The sequence below is a fragment of the Pyrus communis genome, chromosome 13 (assembly GCF_041283825.1).
Source record: "Pyrus communis isolate YQ-2024b chromosome 13, ASM4128382v1, whole genome shotgun sequence".
NCBI lineage: Eukaryota > Viridiplantae > Streptophyta > Magnoliopsida > Rosales > Rosaceae > Pyrus > Pyrus communis.
The window spans coordinates 22,025,123-22,047,992 of record NC_142577.1 but is presented as its reverse complement, the minus strand read 5'-3'; the positions used below and the strand labels follow the sequence as shown (position 1 = coordinate 22,047,992).

The window sequence follows — 22,870 nt, the reverse complement described above, 5'->3', positions numbered from 1 at the left end:
ACTGAAAATCCCAACTGCTGCATCAATCCCCTCGTTCACTGCACTCACCACTGACACATCTGCTGCGCAGTCTGTGCTATCAACTGCAACCAATCGCAACCAATCGGTTATGAGGCAATTAACATCAATTTAATCCACTATCTAATCTCACTTAGTCAGCATAAAATCAGTTAAATTTTAGTTAATTACCTCCTGCAAGAGTGTAAACCGGAGAACGGTTCCTGATATCAACCACATCCTCGAAGCTTGCGCCGCAGATGAGCTTGACCCATTTGCCATTTTCAAGAGATTTTGCTGGAGAGGAGGTTTTTGATGGAATCCCAACAGTTCTTATGAGATTATTCACTTCTTAAAGGCCTTTGCTGCTTGTAACCTTCAATTTGGCTGAAATTTTAGCACAAAACTTAACCGTTAGAGAGAGAGAGAGAGAGAGAGAGAGAGAGAGAGAGAGAGGAGAGACCTTGGTGTTGGTCGTGAGGAGAAATTGAAGCATTGAAGCATTGCAGAAGAAGCTCAAAGCCATCATCTCAAACATCCATTAACGGATATTTCCCAAAAGCTGTAGTTTCAGTTATGTACTTTCACTAATTTTTTTCTATTTTTTATCTTATTAGCTTAATGCATTTGCTTTTCTGTGTATGCTTTGAGGGAGCTGTGGAGAGGCTTTAGGTGAACTTGGGTTGAAGTACGAGGACAGAAAGAGACGAGGACAGAAAGAGTACTTCGAAATAGTGCATTAGAATCCCACATCGACCACGGAAGAAAATAGAAGAACGAAGATGCGTATAAAAACGAATGCCCAATATTGACATAAGCATACCTTTCTCGGCCTTTTGGCTAAGATCAAGTGTAGTATCTGTTCTTATCAGTTTAATATCTGATACGTGGACCAATGGTTCACATGATATTAAATTAATTTTTTTAGGGTGAGGGCTCAATACAGTAGCTTGCTACTGGAGCTCTCGTGTGTCGTCCAAGCGTTGCACTACTGCTTGGGCCTGGCACAACCCACCAAATCCTAGTTTTAAATTTTCATGGCCCAACCTATATTAAGCAATACCAATCAATCCCTGTTGGAACCCAATTTTGTAGCGATGCTTTAGTTGTCCATTTTTATTTTAGACTTCTCCTCATGCCAGCTCGTATGTGCTTTTGAGATTCTCTTCCTTTAATATGCCTAGGGGCTTCATTTTTTTTTAATTTTCACACAAGGTTTCAAAAACGTCAAAACAGCCATTTTAGTTTGTCACTTGTATATATTATCCCCTTTTATTTCTGAAATTGAAGTTCCAATTAGCTTTTGGCGATACCATCTACACTTTGCTGTTTGTATACGTTTCATATCCCACATCCACTGCACAAAAAACGTGGGAGAAACAAGATAAGTATAAAATACAATACAACATACTAAAATTGTAAATATGGATGTTTATTATTTGGTCCCACATCCGCTGCACAAAAAACGTGGGAGAAACAAGATAAGTATAAAATACAATACAACGTACTAAAATTTTAAATATGAATGTTTATTATTTGGTTTGAGGGGATGATATCATGTTTATGTAATGACTTGCTTATACATGCATGATGTCATTGTTTGTATAGACATAAAGTAATTCACTCAATTCAAATAATGAACATCTATATTTATAACAACTCATATACTTCTAAAGTTTGTTATCCATATTCTCATATATGTTGCTTGTACAGACATAAAGTAATTCACTCAAATCAAATAATGGACATTCATATTTATAACAACTCATATATGTCTAAAGTCTTTGCTTACAAACTCAACACCTAAGTAGTAAAGTTGGGACAATTTCCAAGCCCTTGCTATATAAGTATGAGTAAGTCTTTTTCTTACAAACTCAACACCTAAGTTGTAAAGTTGGGACAATTTCCAAGCACTTGCTATTATAAGTATGAGTGAGTCAGACCTTTTTGCAGTGTTGTTGCTATTATAAGTATGGTTGTATGAGTAAGACTAACTTTTTGCAGTGTCAATAACAATAGTTTGCAAAAACAAACAGAAACCAAATGCCGTTTACTTTCACTAATAGTGCTTTAGTTTGACATTGAACTTAAAAATAAATCTATGATTCTCTGTATCCATAATCCCATACCCCTTAACGAATGTAAAATCCCCAGTCCCAGAAACAATTCCAAACTTTCTTCCTTCCATTGAATAATGGTTAGCTCCTTGAATTGCCAGACTACTTCCTCCATTTTCTCCATCCGTGGATATCACACTCTTGTTTACCTTTATACAACCAAAAAACTATATCATATTCATAAAATATGATTTGTTTATGCATTGTTACAACCTAACACACTTAGTTTAATTAGCAATATTTTTCTCTCAGTTGTAGAAAAGAGGTTTCTAGCTCGAATCCTTCGTTTTCTTAATAAACAACAACAAAAATGAATGCACTTAAAAAATTTGTAAGGTTCATATTTATTACGTGACTTTAGATGACAAAGGAAAAATATGTGGCCATTGAAAATGGGGATCCCTTTGGATAAAGGCTTATATATGCAAAACCCAAAATATCATCTGGGACTCGGTCAATGCGAATGACGATTTAGCGGTTTATCCGTCGTACCGCTGTTCAACCGATAACGACCTCCTATCCCAACGTCCCCTACACCCTTGGGACAAAAACACACACACAATCAATTTGTTTTCTTCCAAGTTTCCAAGTTTTTCTGTACTCTAACACAAGAGACCTTTTCCCTCCCTTTCCAGCAATGATCTACAAATCCCACATTTTGTTTCCTCTGGCTTTGTTATCCTTGTTTTCATCAAACACCGTTCGTGTTCGAAGCGAAGGCTCCGGCTTAGAGTCCTATATACTTTCCTGCGGCTCGTCTTCCGACGGGGAAACGGATTCTGATGGCCGGAAATGGACAACGGATTCCAAATACCTCGTCGCCTCCATCAATACGAAGACTGCGAAAGCCGAGTACCAAGACCCTGCCCTGCCGTCCAAAGTCCCATTCACGACAGCACGAATCATGAACTCTGCAACATCATACAAGTTCTCTGTTCCATCAAGCAAACGTCTGTTGGTCAGGTTCCAATTCTACCCGTCCACGTACGACTCCGCCGATTCCTTGAACGGGGTTTTCGAAGTCACCGCAAACGGCCTCACCCTGCTTAAAAACTTCAGTCCTTTCATCACAGCGTTGGCCCTCACGCAGTACTACATCGTAAGAGAGTACTCAATTGTCCCCGCCGAGTCTGGCACTCTCAATATCACGTTCACGCCGTCCCCGAAGCGCGAAAATACGTTCGCTTTCGTGAACTCAGTGGAGGTGATCCCAATGGAGGAAATCTTCAAGCCGACCGACTTGATCGGCTTCCGAGGCCAAACTATCGACGTCCAAAACTCCTCCCTCCAGACAGTGTACAGGCTAAGCGTCGGAGGGGAGTACATTCCCGCAAACAAGGATTCGAGACTCGCACGAACATGGTGGGACGACTCGCCATACCTACTAAATTCAGCTTACGGGGCCTCGTATTTCGACGGGGCATTTCTCGGGGTTTCGATCAAAGCTCCCGAAAATGTCACCATCGGACACACGAAGGACGTCCCCGAATATATTGCTCCTCTAACGGTGTACAAAACTGCGAGATCGATGGGACCGAACCCTCACTTCAACGAGAAATACAACCTCACTTGGGTTTTTCAGGTGGACGCAAATTTCACCTACGTCGTTCGGTTCCATTTCTGCGACTTTCAAAACACACTGATGAACCAGAGAGCGTTCGATATATATCTCAACAATAAAACGGCGGAGGAGTCGGCGGATGTGATCCAGTGGGCCGGGGCAATCGGAATCCCGGTTTACAAGGATTATGCCATTCATGTGAACGACAGAGACGGTGATGATCATCTTTGGGTGGCTTTGCATCCGCATGTGAAGACGCATCCGCAGTACTATGATGCCATACTCAATGGACTGGAGATTTTTAAGGTTAATGATAAACACGGGAACTTGGCAGGTTCAAATCCTGTGCCCTCAAAAATGCTTCTCAAGGCAGACGCTGCAGCCAGTGGTATACTGGCAAACACTGCCTAGGGTTTTGAAGTGATTTTCTGGAATGGATACCCTGTAATTATTCTCCAACAATAAGTTTGATTCACTCGTTTTAATTTTAAATTTGACAATTTTAATTCTTTTTTGTAACTTTAATTTGAGATGGTAGACTATGGTCTGAATAAATTTGACTCAAGGTTAATTTCACCTAAATATAAGCTAACAATTAGTGTAAATATCCTTGTCGCGTTTGAAAAGTCTTGAGACATATAAGCTCTTTACTAACACTAATATTGTAACTTTGAGATAATCACAAAACTTGAGTGTCTGTAATTGTTTTTTCCTTTAACTTGTGTATTAGTTTCTGAAAAAAAGCATTATTTAATTTTTCACATGCAATCTAGCTATAATAAGGAAGACTAATGGTAAAAAGATCTTGAACTTGTTTGAGAAATTTTTTAAGAGAAAATGTTTTTGAAACTAATTCTTAGTAAAAATGCAAGTTAATCTTAGAAAATCACTTGTGATTATTTTAGAGCAAGTACGATATTCATTGATAGGCAAATGAATACGTAACATAATTGAGTATATGATGCAATAAATGGGTCTCGATAAAAACTTTATCGGAGATTTCAAACCGGACGAAAAGAAAAAGAGCGTTCAGCACTAACAAATTACAAAGTTGTACTATCTTCAAAGAGAAGATCCAAAATTACATTAGGGTTCCTCAAACCAAATTAGTTGATTATCTAAAGCCAAACTCAGTCTTGCCAATAGATGTGCCACCTTGTTCTTCTCTCTTCGACTAAACGTGATCTTCGAGTGGGGAATTGAATGCATAACATGGTGAGCATCATTCACTACGTGCCCAAATACGTGCCCAAAGGGAGAGGTATCATCTGCGGCATCCCGTTGCAGTGCAACAAGTACCAACTGCGCGTTGTGATTTTGAAATGAAAAGCCAGACAGAGAAGACTCCCATGCATCCTTTAAGTTATTTTTGTCCACTCGATTTTTTGGTATATGGGAACCTGCTACGTTGGCCATTTACAAGGAAACTTACAGTATCGAGTGTAGTGGTGGACCTAGTGGAAATGGCACTTTGGTTACAGAAAAGTGTTAATTCGTTAAACACATTTGTCACGATTCCGTATGGAAGTCCTACAGAATTCATAATAGTTATTGGTTCCGGTGTTGGTACTGGTAGTGATGGTGGCCGTGGCGTTCGGTTCTCTCTTAAAAACAGACTATAAAAGTTGCTCGACTACTACGAGATATATTATATAGTTGTACTCACGTTGAAGGCATTTATCAAAATTGTTAACGTGAGAAAATATTTAAGAAAGGATTAAGAAACAGCTCTTGTTTTTTTTAATAGGTAAGTATTTCAATGGGACTTTTCTCGACTATTTTTCTCCTTATTTGATAATGTGTTTTGTGCTTCAATATTGTATACATGTTCATGTAGTCATCATAGTAAGCTGGCTCACCTCCTTTATATATGGAACAACACATTTGTAGAAAAATGATTTCTGCGCACAATTTTTCTTCTCATGCACACTGATATTTATTCTAGTATCTAAATTGAATAAAACATGAATCATTCAGTACTATTGTCTAGTAATATTACTTTTCATTTGAAAGTAAGTTGAATTCTTCATTCTTTTAGTGTAAAAATATCAAAATACTAAAAAATAAATATCGAATAAAGCACAAGTACCAATGAACATAAATAAGTACGAATGTGCAAAAGGAAAAAAAGATGTGCAGTAATTATTTACCCATTTAGATCCCAACAATCTAAATGCATCACCACCCAAACCTAACCTAAAGTAACGCCAAGGCAGTCAATACCAAAGAGCATTTACCGTTTCTCTCTCTTGCCCCGTTACTCTCTAACCAGTAACAACCCCTCCTATCCTAACGTTCCCGTTAGACCCTGGCCAAAAAACCTCCCTCACAAAAAAAGGAACAAAAAAAACGAAAGAAAAATGCAGAAAAAATGAAAGCAAAACACAGTTTGGTTTTATAATTCTTGCTTCCTCCTGAAAATCCCAGGTAAATTTTCAATCTGTACCCTTGAATGAAGCAATAAAAAGCAGATCTAGATTCAGTCAAACTATTGTAATTGAATTGAGCCCTCGAGAAGTCCATTTTGTACAGGAAAACATTTTCTCTTACTGTTCTTGTTCTCCTGTGCTATTTTTTTTCCTGTGTCCTACATCGATCATCTTCCTCCCTCACCTTTCAGTTCCTGAATCTCCCATCAAAAGGGTTTCTCTTTCCAGCTATGATCTCCAAAACCCACATTTTACTTTCTCTGATCATATTATCCTTCTCCTTAAACGCCATTCATGTTCTCAGCAAAGACACTGGCTCTGAATCTTACATCATTGCTTGCGGCTCTTCGAGCGGCGGCACCGACTCCGACGGCCGCAGATGGGTACCAGATTCCCGGTTTCTTTCATCCTCGGAGAATTCAAAGACTGCGACGGCGCAATACCAAGATCCTTCTCTGCCTTCCCAAATCCCGTACATGTCTGCAAGAATTTTCAACTCTGCAGCATCCTACAAGTTCTTTGTTTCCCCACGGCAGCGCCTTCTGGCTCGGCTCCATTTTTATCCGTCTTCCTACGACGGCCTCGACGCTTCGAACTCGTATTTCGACGTGATCGCAAACGGGTTTTCTCTCCTTCGCAATTTCAGCGCTGCCATTACAACCCAAGCTCTCACGCAGGCCTACATCATGAGAGAATTCTCACTCGTTCCCGCCCAATCCGGCAATCTCAACATTACATTCGTACCCTCGTCGCAACATGATAAGTCCTATGCTTTTGTCAATGGCATTGAGGTAATTTCGATGCCGGCCGAGATGTTTCAGCCAGCGAACATGATCGGGTTTCAGGACCAAACCATCGATGTACAAAGCTCTTCCCTTCAGACAATGTTTAGGCTCAATGTCGGTGGACAGTTTATTCCGACAAGAAATGATTCGGGGCTGACAAGAACATGGTACGACGATTCGCCGTACTTGTTCGGTGCAGCATTTGGAGTCACATTTCAGGCTGAGAAAAATGTTAGCATAAAATATCCTAGTAATTTGCCGGAGTACATTGCTCCACCCAACGTCTACGGCACTGCACGATCGATGGGACCGAATTCGAAACTCAATCAGAATTACAATCTCACATGGGTTTTCACCGTTGATGCAAATTTCACATATGTTGTTAGGTTACATTTCTGTGAGCTTCAACTCACCAGGATTAATCAGAGGGTGTTTGATATTTTTCTCAACAACCAAACAGCGCAGCAGACTGCGGACGTTATTGCTTGGTCAGGGTCCATAGGAGTGCCGGTTTACAAGGATTATGCAACTTTTGTTAATGACAGAGATGGTGACGAAGAAATATGGGTGGCATTGCATCCATCTGTGTCGGAGAAACCAGAGTACTATGATTCAATTCTTAATGGTTTGGAGATCTTTAAGCTCAATGATACGCGTGGGAATTTAGCCGGTCCCAATCCTGTGCCATCTAAGATGCTTCAAGACGCTGAGGCTGCTGCAGCAAGTAATTTTTCTCCACCAGCAGGGTCCAAGAGCAAGGGTGAAGTAATTGGAATAGCTGGCGGGGCTGCTGGCGGCGCGGCTGTGGTTGCGGCATTGTGCATTGCTGTGTACATAAAGAAGAAGAGAAAGAGTGGAATGGATCCCGGGATGGGCAATTGGTTGCCTCTTTATGGTAACTCTAACACATCAACTATTTCGGGCAAGAGTAACACAGGTAGCAGCCATCTTTCGAGCCTGGCTGCAGGTCTTTGCAGGCATTTCTCATTGCCTGAGATCAAACATGGCACCAAGAATTTTGACGAATCTCAAGTTATTGGGGTTGGAGGATTTGGGAAGGTCTACAAAGGCATTATTGATGGAGGCACCAAAGTGGCTATTAAAAGATCAAATCCATCTTCAGAGCAAGGTGTTCATGAGTTCCAAACAGAAATCGAGATGCTTTCAAAGCTCAGGCACAGGCATTTAGTCTCTTTGATTGGTTTTTGCGAAGAGGACGGCGAGATGATTCTGGTTTATGATTACATGGCTAATGGGACTCTAAGGGAGCATTTGTACAAGAGCAAAAATCCTTCCTTGTCATGGAAGCAAAGGTTGGAAATTTGCATTGGAGCTGCTAGGGGACTGCATTATCTTCACACTGGTGCAAGATACACCATCATCCACAGAGATGTAAAAACCACAAACATATTGTTGGATGAGAATTGGGTAGCTAAAGTCTCTGACTTTGGGCTATCAAAAACAGGTCCTAATCTTCACCAAACCCATGTGAGTACAATGGTGAAGGGCAGCTTTGGGTACTTGGACCCCGAATATTTTCGGAGGCAACAACTGACGGAAAAATCTGATGTTTACTCATTTGGAGTAGTCTTGTTTGAGGTCTTGTGTGCAAGGCCGGCCCTCAATGCTTCATTGCCTAAGGAGCAAGTTAGTCTTGCAGATTGGGCAATACATTGTCTAAAAAAGGGAATTCTCTTCGAAATTATTGATCCACATCTCAAATCAGGGCCGCCTATTAATCCTGAGTGCTTGAAAAAGTTTGCGGAGACAGCTGAGAAATGCTTAGCTGATCATGGACTCGAACGCCCTTCGATGGGGGACGTGCTTTGGAACCTTGAGTTTGCTCTTCAACTGCATGAAAACCCTGATGGAGAAGCAGTTGCTGCTCAAGATAAAGCAAATGATGCTTATGCTATGCACAATGCCACACTGACAATTGAGGAAGAGACCGTTTCAAGTGAGGCTACGGTCGATGACTTAAACACAAGTGCAGTTTTTTCACAAATAGTGAATCCAAGAGGAAGATGAGACAGACTATGCATATCAGTTACCACTTTTTTTCTATGTTTTATTTTGTCTAGGAATTTTGTTTTGTAGGCTGTGTTCTAATATTATATATTATGCCTCTTCAATTCGGTTTTTCACCTTGATAGATATGAGAATAGAGGACTGAAACTATCACAGAAATTTTTTGGGGGATACGATGCATGCCTTGTAAATTATATTCCAGCACACTTTATTAGGTTGAAGCCTTCGTTACATCTTGTTTTGGTTTCTGTACCTGAAGGAAAAGAATGGGGGAAATAAATTGTTCCAATCTTCAAAATCAAATTATATCCTAGACTCTAGCCTCAACTCCCAATTGTAATAAACTTGGAACAGTTGCAAATATTATTTGTCACCTCCTCTACCTGATAAATTGTTCGAAGTGGCTTTTTTCAAAAGTGCTTGATACAATCCAATCAACAATAAAAAAAAATTTATATATATAGATGCCCAACAAAGAAGTACAAGAATTGAACAAAGTACTAAAACTTGCTGAATTGGTGTATGTCAATTTATAAATTCTGACTTTTACTTAAATTCCAAGTTTATTTTCTTCGTCCAAATCTCCAGACATGAGAAAAGAAAATTTTCTTGGCATATAATGGTTTAGGGTTTTATTTTTTCTTCTTCTTATGGTTTTAGTTTTTTTTAGGATAACCGCTGTTTTAAACAATAGAAAATCGAAGTGCATACATGAGAAGCGACTAATTAGTGCAAGAAAGATTTAAAGGTCATGAAAACTAAGCACAGGGATCGAATTGATCGAGAGTTCCGACAAAATAAAGAATATAGAGTAGCAAAAAGAAAGAAACTACAGGAACAACAATAATATTTAGTGTTTGAGAAACTTTAATTAAAAAAAAAGCTACTTAACGAAAGTGCTAACACTTCAAAAATTATAAACTTACAAGAAATCTGGAAGTAAAATGGGTAGAAAAGATAAACCACATAAAGAAATTTACCGGAGAACGAAAGGTAGGAGAGGATAGCAAAACAATTTGGGTCATATTCTGTTAAACCTTGGTTTATATATATCCCAGGAATTATGGAACATTACTTGGCACATAATTCACTGCCTTCAAAACATTCCTGGTTTGGTCTTCTGTGATTAATTCTTGGGATTGAATCCGGCTGTCCGCTATCTTCCTGATCTGAATCGTGATTCTTGCTCCAACTCTGAGATTTTCTTCCTTACTTGGACTCCAAGACACGTGGATACTTTCCTATGTAATTTTTCAGGAAAACTAATGAAAATGGCTTGAAAATTTTGAGTTTTAACGACAAGGACAAAATAAAGGGTAAAGTGAATAGTACCATAATTGACTTTTTAGTGTAAAAATGTGGATTTTTGTTAAAATGAACAGTACCAGAAATTTTTCGTTAAAATCCCTTAATTTCTCAGTGGTTTCCTTCCATTACTGTTTTCTTTTTTCGTTAAGACAGATGGGTCAAACTTGAATAGTGAGTAAAAAACGTGGAAATTACTGTAAGGGGAAACTTGAATTTTTATTATTTTTTAAATGATGAGTGAGTTGATTTGAAATAAGTAAAATTTGAGTCATCCACAATAATATAATTTTAAACTTGCGATTTATAATATTGTCAAATGAGAAATGCTAAGAAGATTTTTTCAAAAGTAAGACTCTGCCACCTCATTTTTTATATAATATTTTATAATGCTGGGGCGAGAATTAATGTTAAATTGTGAGGAGGTAAAGAGTCTATAAAGAGTCTCACGTTAAGAGAATTTTCTTCGCATTTTTCTTGGTGGATTTAGACCTAATATGAAAAATAATTATTAGGGTCACTCATCATAGTTTAAACGTAATGAGAAACAAGAACGCATCTAGCCGTTTATGTGGTACCATCAAAAGATTCAGTCATTAATTAATCGTGTATATATATATACACACACATATATATGTGTGTGTGTGTATTGATTTACTTGCATGGTTATACTTGTTTATCATCTCATCAGTGTGGTACACTCCACCAACAATGCATGGTTTACTAATTAGAATCACTCATTGGAATCATGTGTGCTCATTGACAACAGAATGACCAAAAGAAATTGATCAATTAGCTATGATCTAACGGTAGTCCTCTTTTATTAATTGATTGGAGAAGATTATAAATTCGATTCACGTATATGCATGGGCAGTATATTATACATAAATAATTCGATAACTGGGTGTGACTAATCCAACTGTGACGACGTAACCTTGTTGTGTAAACCCCAATTTAAAATGGTATTGCTATTGATGTTGTCCAGTAAATTACAAGGGCCCCGACAGAATAAAATCCCAATTCAAGCTTTGAGTCAGAGATATGAAATATACAAAGCGAACCCTCAAAATTCATGCTACAAATTAATCACAGAGGCCATAGGAAGGAGGCCTCTTAATTTATCCCCAGTATATATACCGCAACCGGTTTTCAGTGGGAGATTGCAGGGTCACATGAATCCTATATACGATTCAAATGCTCTACCTTTTCTGTACTAGAAGATCCCTCTGGAGATCCTCTCCATCTTATGTAACAGGTTCCCCATTGGCACATCTCACTACAATGCTCACACTCTACTTCTGTTTACCGGAAAAGGTCGCGAGGTCACCATCTGAACTTCTAGCTTTGATGGGTCTAGAGATAACTTTTCCTTAACAAATGCATCCACATCAAACCCACTCTCGCTTTCCATGTCATTGCTATTAGAGGAAGGGCTGATTGGTTCTTCATCGATGTTACTTTCATTTGCTCCAACTATTGTTCGCAGAGCGTCCTGTTGCATTTCTTTTGAACTCTGGTCCAACCTCAAGATATTCTTTATACGTTCAAGGGCCGGATCTATGATGTCTAAGAATCCCATAACCCATGAAGCATCATCTACAACTTCAGTACGCTGTTGCAAGAAACCAAAAAAGAGTGTTCAATGTTGAGGGCCTGAAGCATTCCAAGACTTGCATCCCAAACAAATAGCCTTTTCACGTGTAAGATGCAGTAACCTAGCTAATTAGTGAGTACTAACCTGTTGGAAATAGAGGTCGCGAATTTCTTCTGCCCGTACAGCGTTTCCTTGATTTTCCTCTAATGATGCCCATGTCATCCATGTGACATAACTCTGAGAATTTATATTAAGGGAGGACCTAAATAATCTCCTGGCGGCTGATAGGTTACCAACTCTCTGTTCTAGAACTCCCCAAGCCTGCCACACAAACAGATGGTCATTGCCTAAAGCCTTCATAATCATACATGTGGATAACGTTGCAATGACATTGATCTATGTTTCATCTTTAAGAATATTGCTTCTTATGTGTCGTTGCTAATCCTTTTGCTAACAATCATGATAGAAAGGACGCGAAGGAAGTTTCATTAAAAACTTAGCTGAACATTCTATAGTATATATAAGATACCAGAAACCTAATTAAGGTCATTACCTGTAGGCAACGAGCAGCAGTTTCACTAGTTGAGTTAATAGACAACGCTTTTTGATACAATTTCCTTGCTGTCTCTATGTTTCCTTCTTTCCATTCCATCCACCCCCAAGCCTAAACATCCGAAGATTTTGCAATCAATGAATTAGTTTTGTGCTAAATTCAATGATGCATGTATGCACAAACAAGCCCTGTAATCCTAAAGATACTTCTATCAGGTATTATCAGCAAGTAGTCAATGCATAAAAGAGGGAAATCACTTTTCTTTTGTACAAAGAAATTATGATGTTGTATGAAAGAAAGATAAAAAGGAATGTCATGGTAAGCAACAAGAAGATGTAAGTCACTTTATGCAGGCAACAAAACGCCCAATAAATTAGCGGTATACAAGTCACAGATTCCACTTGTATCATTCACAAACATAATTTATCAGGCCGGTCATATCAAACAAATAAAATTGCATCAGGTTTATGATTTACGATCAAACTCAGATCTCTGTACTGATAAGAGAGTCATACCGTCCACACTGGTTGATGCCTTGGATCCAACTCAGATGCTCTCCTGAACAACTGCCGAGCAAGATTCGCGGTTGAGTTTTTATATTCCAATAAAGCAAGGGACTGAAGGAGAACTGGATCCCTTGGATTGAGTGCATGACCAATCTTTAAAAGCTTTCTTGCCTTGTCAACATTACCTATATTAATTTCAAACATTCCCCAAACGTGCCATGCAAACCTATTCTTGGGGCTTGCCTGTATCGATTTCTACAGATAGAGGTGGAAAACATTAAAATGAACACTGGAAACACAGAACATAAAACGAAAAAACTAACACAGCCAATTTAGTAACTAAATCATTCTAAATTTCTAAGAAAAAAAGTACTGCTGCAAAGTCCTAATCTACGATGAAAAGGACCTGATCGACATGCATGACGTTTTTGACAATTTACTAATAAAAAATCACCTCGAAGAGTTGCCTGGCAGCACGATTGTTTTCTTGTTGCATTTCCAACTGAGCCCATGCCTGTATCGTAAGAATTGGACAAATTACTACAAGAAAAACATTTCAACAGACCAGAATAGAAATGAAAAGTTACTTTGTAACTGAGAAGCCTGTGTGCAAGAAAATGCTGACTTACAAGCCAACTGGCACAGCTTTTGGGATTGCACCTAGTAGCCTGGCTGAACAAATACCGAGCCTGCTCATAGCGATTTGCTTTAGCTTCCAGCAATGCAAGTGTCTGATATACGTACTCATTCCCGCCACAAAATTTTAGACCTTTAGCAAGCAGATGCCTTGCCTTTTTGATATTTCCCTGCTTTAGCTCTAGAACTCCCCACCCATGCCAGGCAGCAATGTGTTTCTTATCAGCAACCGTGGCTGCATCAAATAATTCTCTAGCCCTTCTTACGTTTCCCATCTTAGTTTCCAAAACAGCCCAGCACTGTAAAAACCCACCTCAATTAATGAAATCAATCAATCAATCAATCAATCCTAGCAAGATCTATTCCCAAATATAGTTCCCAACAAGATTCTTTCGGACGCTTACAAGAAACAACGGAATGCCTGATTTGTTCATATCCATAAAGAATCAACAACTAAATCATTCACCAATTCAGGCAGTACCTCCATCTTTCGTAGTGAATGTAAGCCGCTCATCTTAACAAAACCCGAAAACTAACATGCATCAATAGCCATTGGTCATAATCAATGAAGTTCCAGACTTGTGTGTTTCCATTTTTCCAAGATGAATAACAAATTGCAGAGAGTTCACTTCGGAAAAACAAAGAAAACCCACCTGCCAAATGTATGGATTTTCTCCTTGAGTAGCTTGGCACCCTTTCTCATACACAGCTCGAGCTTCCGCAGTCTTCGATTGTTTGCTCAACGCCTTCCCCAATGCCACATAAGCTCTCCCATCTTCCGGCCAATAATATATACACTTTCGCAAACCAAAAAGCAAATCAAACAGAGCATTACCAATCAAGCACTCCAAAAATATTCAAACTTGCATTTTCACAAACACTTTCCCAAACTCCATATCCATACATACCTTCTCAAGTATCTGCTCCGCTTCCGCGTACCGGAAGTTCCTCGTCAAGATCTTAGCTCTGTATAACGCCAAGTCCAAGTTCACCGCCAACGGCTTCTCCTTCACGCCCGACTCCGCAGCCTCCGGCTCGAATATCGGCATCTTCTTCGCCAGCTCGGCAAGCCCTGCGTCGAGGACAGTAGTAGCCGCACCGCCAGCATCTCCCTCGCCGGAGACCTCCATCGCCGGCCGGCGAACCACGAGCTCACGTTTCGCGGACTCTGTCTCCGGAGGGACGTCATTACTCTGGCTCTCGGTCGAAACGGTGGCGTTTACGGGGAACGGGTCGAGGACTGGGGTAGGGGAGTCCCGGGAAGAGCAGCGGGGAGGCGGAGGGGCAGGGAGGGAATAGGGGGAGGAGTGGAGGGGCAAAGTGGGGATCCGGAAGGTGAATTTGGAGAGGGGGTTAGGGGTTTGGGAGGCGGAGAAGAGAGAGAAGTTGGGGGGGTTGGAGGAGGAGGGAGAAGAGAGAAGGTGCATTTCTGTGACTCTGTCTGTGCGTGTTTTAACGGATTAAACCGTATTGTATGATCCACGTTGAAACCGCGAATGTGAGGCGGGTAGAGGAAGAATGCTGTCTGTATAATTACTATTATATCCTTATAGCCGTGGACGTGCGCACTTTTGGACCCTACAAATTTCTCTTGTATTAAAAAAATAACAAAAACCAAACTAAAAAAGGTTCTTAAGCACATGAGAGTTTAATAGATTTTGAATGGAGTAATAAAAAATTTAGAATGATAAATCGGCTCATAGCATGAATCAAGTGAACAAACAACAACTGAAAATTTTGGTGCATATTAAGCTTTGTTTTATGCTAGACAAACTTTGAAGTTTTAGATGATAAACTGGTATAAAATTCAACTGGCACATTATTTAATGTTAGTTAATCTAAAAAGTTGGATTTCGAATAAAAATTTAATGACGATTTAAGCACCTTTTTTACTTGGGATATGAACGATAATATTTTTATTTTTTTCATATTTTGTGGCTGGGGAGATTTGAATGAGATTAACGATTCTTGCATTACAAGCTAGTGTTTTTTTAGCAAATGAGTGTTGCGATTTTCAGTAAAGTTTATATGAAGTTACTAGATTATATCATTTTGTTATAATTTCTTGAGATTTCATGTTCGAAAGGATATTTTAGTCAATTGGAATTTCCAGAAGAGCGATCTCAAAACTAGCGGTCACCGGGTACCAGCTTCCTCCAAGTGAGACTACATATACTTAAGTTGAGTAGACTGGTCTACACTTTGCCACGTTTCCACTCTTTTTCCTGTGGTTCTGATGAGGACAGATTTGTTATGCTACGTGGAACCCCCTCATTGGTCAGTTTTTTAAAGATCAGATTGTGCATCCGACAAAAACAACCCAAAATCTGAACATGCGAGCGTGGGTTACTAGGTAGAACTCTTTGCGGTTGCTTTTCTACATGGCCACGTATCAGGAAAGCTCAGTGTAATCCGATGAGATCAAAATATAATTCGTCTCGTTTTTTTGTAAAAGGCGTTGTACAGGATGACATTGGTAGAGTGTCTTACCCAAGTTTTTTAATGTAGTCGGATTAAGTTTTTCAACGTAAACAGACATATATTACCTATTAGTCTCTCTTACATCATATAAAATGTATGATCGCTTTTTCTAGGTCTCATTTTCTTCCATTTAAAGCATGTTCGGTCATAAAATCAAACTGTAAGGAGTAACCTGTATATAGCGGGACGGTGGCTCACACAACCATTTAGAAGATTTTCGCAAGAACAAAATGTCAAATGTGTGATAAAAGTTAGCTTGAGCTTGTATGCCATAACAAAATAAACAACCAGCTACAAAGCTTGCGTACAGGCAAGAACGATATTAGAGTGAATGGCATCAGTCTGCATTCTGAACAAAAAAAAACGTAACGAATTCGAGCAAAAAATTCATGAACATGATGTTTGGCCATCTGCAATTGATCATCACCATCACTTTTTCAAAGAAATAAGATTGTATGAGAAACTAAGTAACCGAAAGCAGCGACTCCCTACGAAATTGTACAAATCCTCAAAAATGAATCACCATGGGAGATTATTATTATTATTATTATTATTATTATTATACCAATGAACCTTTTTACAGGTAGGGAAAATGTCAGTACATTTAGATATCAAATCTTTCCTCCAATTTCAATGAAAGAGGAAGGCAAATTAAATTTCTAACCTGATTCTTCATCTTGATTGCTGAGTTGTGTTTTATATTTTATTGACCTGCTTCAAATAGCACAAGTCATCCTGTCGAAGACTTCAATCACAAGTCTCCTAAACAGCCTCTAACCGCCCCACCGCCTCTTTCGGCTTGGCCTATGCAACTGTGCTTCAGCTGTTTCAACTAGAAGATCAATCTCAGGCTTGGACAACTTGTCTGGCTCTTTTTTCAGGGTGATTGGCTCCTTAAAGCGCTCCCCACGTTTCTCCATTTTTGCCTTCGTTGCAAGAATCCTTTGGTTGTCGTATCCTTCTGCAACCTTGTCCCCACTGGAACCAATTTCTCCACAGAATCTTCGCCTATTCACATTCTGAGCTGCTGATGAATACTCAGAAGCATGTTTTCTCTGTAAGGGATGTGCCGTCTTGAGGTCTTCTGTTAGAGTCTGGCCCGCTTCAGCATCCAAATCACCATTTTCAGCTATAACTGGAAACTTACCGAGCCCTTTTGTATTGTTTTGGTTGCGTCCAACTTTTCGGGTGTTAAATTGGACTGCCCTTACCTTCTCATATTGACTACAATCCGCTAAGGTTGTCTGCTCACCACCATCCATATTTTCCAGCATACCATTGCGAATCAAAGTTCCACGTTTGTGGCTTCTTACAGAGGACTGCAGCGTAAAGCAAGGAAATGTTACACTTATGTAAAATATTAGTCAACTAAACAGTAAAACAGACGATTGGAAACATGCAGCAGAATGAACCATCAACAAAATTCCAGCTAGTTCCAAGTATGATGTAAAAGACTTCAAACTAAGGAAATATCACTCACGCCCTGCAACATCCGTTAAAATGTCTTCAAATAGGTGGCAGATGTAAAAGACTTCAAACTAAGGTAAATAAAATGAGAGGACCATTCAATAAGTATCACTTGTGTTCAAAGGACATCTAATCAATCAAATCCAGGAGACGGGAACTTTCCCTTTTCCCTTTGATACTGAGATTTGATGTAAGAAACACAAATATTTGATTTTCACATTGAATATTCAGTTGCTACTTGGTAGGAAACTGCCTAACAAGGATTAAGAGCTCTAAATTGTCGGTGCATTGCAGGAATACTCGGATAATAGAAAAAGTAAAGAGCATGACTGCCAATAGGACATTAGCCATAGTTTGAAGTACAAATTAACAGAGCATGGAAATAGCAAAGAGACAAAGGTTGCAACTTTTTGACAGCAAGAAAGAAAGAATCTCAATAAATAAAGAATGAAAGACAAAAGCTAAATAAGGGAGAATCCCTCCCGTTTTCTTCTTCAACTGGGTATGTGCCCAAAAGGAGTCCCACAACTACTGATGAGAAGAATTAAAATAATTGCAGACTAATATTGAAATCACATTAACCTTACCCAATGGTGTTACAAAGAAGACCAAAGTTTTCAGATCAAATGAACCCTAAAAATCAAAACACAAACAAACATGGAAATAAGAACATGAAATTGTACAAAATATGAGAGATAAATATGAAAACCACCCACAACTATAACAGTAGCATGTGATGATAGGTAGTGTGGAAAAACAACCAAATTTGAAAAGAAACAAAAGAATAAAATAAAAATGCATGTTGGATTCATGCAAATTTGCAACCTTAAATACTAAAGATTCTGCTGACTTGAACAATATCTCAAGTAACACCCATTGTTATCATATATCATCCAATATAAAACACCTATTTTATTCAAATATTTTACCACCATGTTTTGATTTGCAAGGTGTAAAGCAGTCTCTTTTACTTGTCAACCTCCATGAAATCAACAAGCATGACAAGGCTACTTTACCCTGAAATTCGTGACAGATAACGAGGAATTGGAAAGTATAGAAGATTCTACAATAATGCCTTGATGATGGACTGGGAACCTTATTCCCCCAACTTACATGCTTGAGACACTGGACCTAGAAGGCCTTCCTAATGGGAACCAACACTTAAGAACATATAGGTAACACATTACTTAACAGAGAGGAAAGTAGAAATATGATATAAGAGGAAAGGAAACAAAAAAATAGAGAAAAGAAAAGAGCAAAAATGCAATGAGATAGCATTAAAAGAATAAGAAAGGATTGCTCAACTCTTGTCGAGCACTCATATATACAAGTTCAATGATACAAGGTTTCACCTTGGGTTCCCCCAACCGTACCTTTCCTTCCCCAACAACCAAGTCAATCGAACCTCTGCACCTCAGGGCCGTCCGCTCATGCTTACCGATATACATCTTAGAACTACTATTAATACAGTTAGCACTACTTCCTTTTCTCATCAATTCTAATCTATCCTGCTCTGGTAGCATAACATGCATTGCATCATTGTAGGAACCATATTTAGCATGAAATTTGTCACGTCTTACATATTTCTGATATGAAAGGGATGACTTCTCAGAATACAATTTATCACCACGGCACCTGACAGTTAACTGATCCTCAGTCCAGTGTAGGACTTCAGATCGCCAGTTAGATCTTCTCCACTTAAATTGATCACTCGGATAAATGATGTCATCAATTTCATCAGCATTATAACGATTATCAAACCAATTACTCTCTTTGAATTCAGCAGAGTATGTTTCTCTAGCATTTCTCCAATATCTTTCATCAGTTGCTTTTGTGCGAGAAACATCAATTCTTGGTGATAGGGAATCAATCCACCTTCCTTCATCACCTGCGTATGATTCTTTGTAAGACTGATCGAACAAATATTGATTCTCTCCATGTCTGCAATATTCATCTTCAATTTTCTCAGAACATGAATCATCCCAATTAAATTTGGGACTGTCAACATATCCACCCCTTCCCCCGGAGTGTTGTAATTCTCTCCTGAGCTGAGGAAACTGCCCTTCATCAAATTCATCCAAATTATTCATTCTTCGATCAGTCAATGAAGCACATTTCCTAAATTTTTCTCCCACAAAGTCATCTTCACGTTTATAACCGAAACAGCCACCACCATGGATGGGTATTTTCTGAAACTGCAGTTTCTTGGCATTCCTTCTAAATTGAGCATCCCTTTCTTCAACAGTGTGTGGGGAATAACTGGAATGCCACCCCCTGGACTCCCTGCTCGAGAGAGGACTCCTCTCCTTAGTGAATCGTGTTCTTCCAAAACGATGCCAATCTCTATCCCTATCTTCACAAAAATACTCCGTTTCATTCCAGTTTTTTCTGAAATATGGATCTAGCTTGTCTTGGATCTTGTGATTACCTTTTCTATCCACATAATTTGTTTTAGCGGTATGAACATGGTTGTCGGCATATCTCCTAGATTCTTTATAATCTGAAATATCTTCTCTATCACTATAGCCAAAATCTCGCAGAATTTTCTTCTGTCTGCTATAATTCAATGAGCTATCCCTGTCATAAAGATCCTCCATTTCCGAGGTGAGGGACGCATCATCATCATCATCTTTAATGTGAATCTTTGGTTCAACAACACTGTGAAGCCTCCTTTTCTGATGCTTATTCTCCTTTCGAGCATGACTTTTACGTGTGGAATATTTTTTTATATCAACTATTGTTCTCTTGATGCCATTGCTTTTCGAGTTCTCAAAAGATGATGTGACAGGAGTATGAATATCTTCTGGATCAAAACGAACACCATTCTTTGATGCTTCAGAATCACTTCCAAAACAGGATGAAGTGGGGCAAAGTTGATCGTCATCACCAAATGATAATTGTGCTTCCATCAGGCATTGATCGGCATACAAAGTATCCTTGCCGACACTGCCCTTTGTTTTATTTGCAATTTTAGTAGTCTCCAATGAGACAGCATTCCCCTGAATTTGGTCATACCCATCCAGATCAACGACCTGGTTATTTCTTTGATCAGAATCTATTGTCATTGGACAAGTGGCACTGATCCTCGGGGAACACCTGACAATATCAGGGAAAACTATATGAATTATGCCTTCAGAAATTGTAATTAAATTTATATATGGAACCTAATAATTGAATTATTTAGGGCTCCACATATAACAGAATACAAACCTGTCTGATCTTCTTGTGTTCCCTTCTGGAGTTCCTACCAATAAATCATCTTCTTTGGCAGGAATAATTCGGTTGCCATTTGCATTTAATTCTCCATTATCAGATGCCTCATGTGCAGTAAGATTTGTATGGCCCTGTTCCTCACCAGAGTTTGAGGTTTCCTCAGTGCCATCCTGCACCGCAATCTGCCCAATCAATCAATTAGGGATAACTTAATGTAAGGTAGATGCAACAAATCCATCTGACAATTCAAAGTGACAGCCAACCTGTATCACAACATCAGAATCCAAACTACGTGGATGCCTACTATCAAAAGATGGTTGGCGTTCAACCATACTATCTTCAACCTGAATTGCTCTTCCTTTTGGCTGAAGACATCAAAAGCCAAGTCATAACCATCTCAACCAAGTTTCTAAATACAAGAATCAGAGAATAGTAATAAACTGTGACATACTAGTTCCAACTCTCTGAAACTGGAATCAGAATCTCTAGATAGAGGCGGAGCAAACTTCGTTGGTCCAGCATTGTTCGTTTCTTTATAAATAGTTTCCTGGGAGAATTTCTCATACGCAGATCCAGCTTCTTTTGCCTATTTTATGTAAGGAAGATATTAGTGGACATGTCAACACGTAAAATTTGAACAAGTATTATGGTGATATAATAAGATCCTCAAAAAATTCGAACAAATAACCTGATAAAATTTTGACGCTTTTGAGACAGGGATCCCAAACTGCATAGATGTTAACCATAGTTGTTCCTGCAATGCATTTTAAGTATTAGGATTTTATTTACTCAGACCTGTGTTAAAAGAAAACAAATGAGAACCGGTTGGCCATATCACAAGACCATTAACGGCACAGCACAGCATAGAAAGTTTTGGGAAAAAACTTTTTCAACTTGCCAGAACATCTAAATGGGATCTAGAAGACTAGAACGGACACTATTTTTACACCATAAATTTCTTTGGGACGATAAGCATGGCATTATTTCAGTTACCAGGGAGATGCAGTACTGTTTCCAACAGTCCTCATTCAAACCAAAATTGAAATAATCTGTTACATCAACTCCAGGATACTTCCATGGCTTCTCCTCAAATGATTCAATGTTTACATCAAGTATTGTCCTGGAAAAAAGAAAACAAGGACGCTAATGTGTCATAGTCCAGTTCAGTATTACTCTAAAACCGTCATTTTTAAGAAGGTTCAAACTGTAGCCAAAATTCCCAATTATACAAAATTGGGTTTGTGCAATATTTAAAATTTTGTTTGTAACTTACTAACCTATACCAAGGAAGTCTGAAACCATATCTATTTTGAGCCACCATTTGATTAGGGGGATCACGGATACAACTAATCTGAGAGCTCGACCCCTTGTGTTGATAGCACATACTATTATCATGGTACTGCACAAAGCAGAAAGCACAAAGCACCAAGCATCTATGAATATGAAAAATAGTAATCATCATCTATGAACATCTAGTTCTGTAAGCAGAAAGATATCGATTATACATAAAGATTCCGAATACTTGAACTCTCTGTAACCAAAGATTGAAAATTACTAGTTTCAAGTTAATTTAGACAAAAATAAGATACAACCTTATACTCTTTCGTAGGCGGAAAACCATCATCACCCTCATCCTCATGCTCATCATTCTTCACTCGCCCTCGGCCACCATTTGGAAACACTTTGCCCTCACAGTCCTCATCATTCAGCACTATTTTCAGGTCATCCTCGCTATCACTTTCATTGAAGTCCTCATCCTCCTCCAAAGCCGAAACTTTCTCACCCAACTCCTCGCAGACAGAATCGGGTTTCTTCGAATCGGAGCCAGGACTAGCGTTTTTCGCCCTTCCATTATCATCACTTACATCTTCTGTGTAAAAGAGAGCGAAGTCTGCTACGCCATTGATGGCCAAATTGGCCTGCGCTTCAACGCCTGCATACAAATCCCCGAAATCATCGTCGAAATCCTCCATAATTTACAAACCCTGGAATTGAAGAGGGAAAACTGTGCTAGGGTTTTGCCTGACGGTGATGGAAAACCGCCGTTGGGGACGAAATGATAAGCTTGGATGCTTTGATGTACAAAAGACTGGAGCTTGAAGTGCTTGCTGTGACTAAAACCAACCCCCCCCCCCCCCTTAAACCCTGAATCCCTAAAACCCTAGTACGGCCAATTATTATTTATAGTTATTTTCCTT

The 22,870-nt window shown here is 39.1% G+C and overlaps 2 protein-coding genes, 1 non-coding gene and 2 pseudogenes across 11 annotated transcripts; 3 read left to right on the top strand and 2 right to left on the bottom strand.

Moving 5' to 3' along the window:
- The first annotated feature begins 816 nt into the window (after positions 1 to 816).
- LOC137738500 (U2 spliceosomal RNA) lies at positions 817 to 1,012 on the top strand. The gene has a single exon (XR_011068950.2). It is a non-coding gene; the product is annotated as a U2 spliceosomal RNA (small nuclear RNA).
- Positions 1,013 to 2,565: 1,553 nt separating this feature from the next.
- Positions 2,566 to 4,257, top strand: LOC137736202 (receptor-like protein kinase ANXUR1 pseudogene; annotated as a pseudogene). Its single transcript, XR_015955205.1, has one exon. The product of XR_015955205.1 is annotated as a receptor-like protein kinase ANXUR1 pseudogene (transcript).
- Positions 4,258 to 5,975: 1,718 nt separating this feature from the next.
- On the top strand, positions 5,976 to 9,067 carry LOC137737455 (receptor-like protein kinase ANXUR1 pseudogene; annotated as a pseudogene). The gene has a single exon (XR_015955204.1). The product of XR_015955204.1 is annotated as a receptor-like protein kinase ANXUR1 pseudogene (transcript).
- Positions 9,068 to 11,175: 2,108 nt separating this feature from the next.
- Positions 11,176 to 15,022, bottom strand: HCF107 (high chlorophyll fluorescent 107). Of its 2 annotated transcripts, XM_088682935.1 has the most exons (9): positions 14,420 to 15,020; positions 14,165 to 14,308; positions 13,993 to 14,043; positions 13,505 to 13,810; positions 13,330 to 13,389; positions 12,885 to 13,130; positions 12,370 to 12,480; positions 11,961 to 12,137; positions 11,176 to 11,834 (listed from the first exon to the last, which is right to left on the bottom strand). In XM_088682935.1, exons 1-9 carry the CDS (start codon positions 14,936 to 14,938, stop codon positions 11,508 to 11,510), a joined length of 1,941 nt encoding a protein of 646 aa, XP_088539061.1. In that variant the 5' UTR covers positions 14,939 to 15,020; the 3' UTR covers positions 11,176 to 11,507. The 2 variants fall into 2 exon arrangements, with proteins under 2 accessions (XP_088539061.1, XP_068332875.2); XM_068476774.2 differs by lacking the exon at positions 13,993 to 14,043 and having other exon boundaries at positions 14,420 to 15,022.
- Positions 15,023 to 16,507: 1,485 nt separating this feature from the next.
- LOC137737622 (uncharacterized) lies at positions 16,508 to 22,827 on the bottom strand. Of its 6 annotated transcripts, XM_088683324.1 has the most exons (10): positions 22,265 to 22,810; positions 21,950 to 22,071; positions 21,666 to 21,792; positions 21,361 to 21,426; positions 21,124 to 21,258; positions 20,936 to 21,037; positions 20,670 to 20,854; positions 18,833 to 20,555; positions 18,047 to 18,092; positions 17,101 to 17,311 (listed from the first exon to the last, which is right to left on the bottom strand). In XM_088683324.1, the coding sequence occupies exons 1-10, from the start codon at positions 22,643 to 22,645 to the stop codon at positions 17,241 to 17,243; spliced, it is 2,958 nt and encodes a 985-aa protein (XP_088539450.1). In that variant the 5' UTR covers positions 22,646 to 22,810; the 3' UTR covers positions 17,101 to 17,240. The 6 variants fall into 6 exon arrangements, with proteins under 6 accessions (XP_068333259.2, XP_088539447.1, XP_088539449.1 ...); XM_068477158.2 differs by lacking the exon at positions 18,047 to 18,092 and having other exon boundaries at positions 16,508 to 17,311; positions 22,265 to 22,827; XM_088683321.1 differs by lacking the exon at positions 18,047 to 18,092 and having other exon boundaries at positions 16,508 to 17,311; positions 18,812 to 20,555.
- Between the last annotated feature and the right edge of the window lie 43 nt (positions 22,828 to 22,870).